Consider the following 2,298-nt stretch of genomic DNA (forward strand, 5'->3'; position numbering starts at 1 on the left):
ATTAAGTCTTTCAGTAGTCATCTTGAAAGTAGTATCTTTTTGAAGTAGTTCGTAGAGTGGTCCTGCAATTTCAGCAAAACCTTGTATGAAACTCCTGAAATACCCAACCATCCCTAAGAATCGACGGATGGTAGTAGTATCATGCGGGACCTTGATCGCATTAATAGCATTGATGGATTCGACAGGCGGAGTTAACTTCCCTGCCTTTACGTTGAAACCTAGGAATTCAATCTCTTCTATGCCAAACTTACATTTGCCGACATTAACATGGGCACCAATTTCACATAGACGTTTCATCATGGCTTCAAAGTATTTAAGTAGTGTAGATTCATCATCTGCATGAATGACAATATCATCAACATAAACAGCGATGCCTTCAAGGTCGATTACGTTCAGGTAGAGCCATCGGGCTAGGGCAGACGTTCCATTCAACAATCCAAACGGTACTCCAAGCCATTCCATCTGACCTAGTGGAGTCCAGAAAGCTGTCTTATGTCTGTCGTCAGGATGGATTTTCATCTGATTGAAGGAGTTCTTTAGATCCATCACTACGAACAATTTTGAGTGTCCGAGTTGACGGATTATGGCAGCAGCGTCGGGAGCATTAAATGGGTCTGATTTCGTAACCGCATTCAATGATCGAAAGTCTACACATAATCGACTTGAACCATCTTTCTTTGCAACTATGACTGGTTGTGAAAGCCAATTTGAAGTAGATCTTCGAATAGCCCCAGCCTCAAGTAGCTCACGTGTCAAACGCTTCAGTTCTTCTAATGTCTTCGGCGCGAAATGTCGATGAGGTTCAACTATGGGAGTAGCCTCACCAGTATCGATACGGTAAACAAAGTTCTTTGAACACGCGACTCTTGTCTTCTTCCATGCTTCCGAGTATTTCTCCAGAATGTCAACTATCCGTGACTTGGTAGCGTCACTGAGAGTTTCACCCAGATTCTGTTTTAGGTCCGACAGAATGTTGACATCAACAACACTTTGTGTAGTGCTAAAGACATCAGCATAGGTAACCATCTCACCCGTAAATAAGGGTAGTTGGCCAACTTCATTTCGGACTTCGTCATTCTTGAAACAAATAGCAGCGCTCAACGTCCGCATCCACGGATTACCGAGGATGTTTAATCTAGCGTCCTTCACAATGCAGAACTCCATCTCAACATTTCCCAAAGGTGAAATCACAGGTAGATTAATGGTTCCAACTACTTCGCATGAGCCTTGTATAAAGTTCAACATCATTTCACCATCTTCATTCGGTCGCCATAAACATCGGTATTCCAACGGTAGAGTTTGTAGTTGTTGCCAACTGATGATGTTCTTGTCAGCACCAGGATCAACCAGGCACGTCACATGCGTGTCGGCTATAACAAAACGCCCATACAAACCTCCGCTTTCTTGTTCAGACGCGACATTGACCGCACCCGCCATTGGTTCATTCTTCTTAGCTGCGGCCTTAGCCTTCTGCTCTTTTACCCTATCGCATGAGTCGTTGAAGTACTTAGCTAAACTCTCCAGCACGGCTAGGTTCGAAGTATCTTCTTTCAAGTCCATGCTAATACCTTGTGGCGTGCGTGTGACCGTAATGTGTTGTGTAGCTAATTTTCCTTGACGTGTCACCCTATAGCAATTCTTCTCATCATGGCCCTTCTTTCCACACACAGTACAGGAAGGCTTCGTAGGACAATCTCTTGAGGTGTGTTGTGGGGACTTACACCATCTGCATTGTCTGTTGTCCACGCCCTTCGGTACTTGTGTCGTGCCTCGCGGCGTCTCGAGAACTTCATCGCCCACCTCATAAAATCGTGGTTGAGTCTCACGTCTTGGCGGATAGTTCGGCCTTGGTGCCATACTTGGTTCTGGTCGCATGGGTACTACATTTGCAATCATATTTACCCTTTTAGCATTCCTTCGTTTTCTTCTTGCCAGATCATCGTTGCACTTTAGGATGAATTGAATAAATCTATCCAAATCCCATTCGCGCCAATCAGATCTCATAGCCTCAGCCTGTAACGCAGGGCAGAGTTTATTCAACAGAGCTTGTTTCAGCTGATGGGAATGGAAAGCATTGGGATGCTTCCAACGTCTTCTTAACATATGGTACCGTTGTACGGGTTTTCTTCGAACCATACTACTAAATCTTCTGCATCTTCACGTTCTTCAACTTCACTCAAGTCTTGCGCCACAACATCAATCTCGTTGCTAGTACGGGTATAACTCTTTGCTAGCTGATCTCTGAACGCTTGCCATTTCTTTGACTCGATAGATCTTCTTCTTGTTGATCCGATACAA

General features: G+C 44.4%; 1 protein-coding gene across 1 annotated transcript; it reads right to left on the reverse strand.

Moving 5' to 3' along the window:
- Nucleotides 1–17: 17 nt before the first annotated feature.
- On the reverse strand, nt 18–2,136 carry GNI_219820 (putative reverse transcriptase family (RTs) from retrotransposons and retroviruses protein; the record flags this gene model as incomplete). Its single annotated transcript, XM_011135591.1, has 2 exons — nt 18–94; nt 126–2,136. The coding sequence occupies 2 exons, from the start codon at nt 2,134–2,136 to the stop codon at nt 18–20; spliced, it is 2,088 nt and encodes a 695-aa protein (XP_011133893.1).
- Between the last annotated feature and the right edge of the window lie 162 nt (nt 2,137–2,298).

This window comes from Gregarina niphandrodes, assembly GCF_000223845.1.
Source record: "Gregarina niphandrodes unplaced genomic scaffold scaffold00175, whole genome shotgun sequence".
Taxonomy (NCBI): domain Eukaryota; phylum Apicomplexa; class Conoidasida; order Eugregarinorida; family Gregarinidae; genus Gregarina; species Gregarina niphandrodes.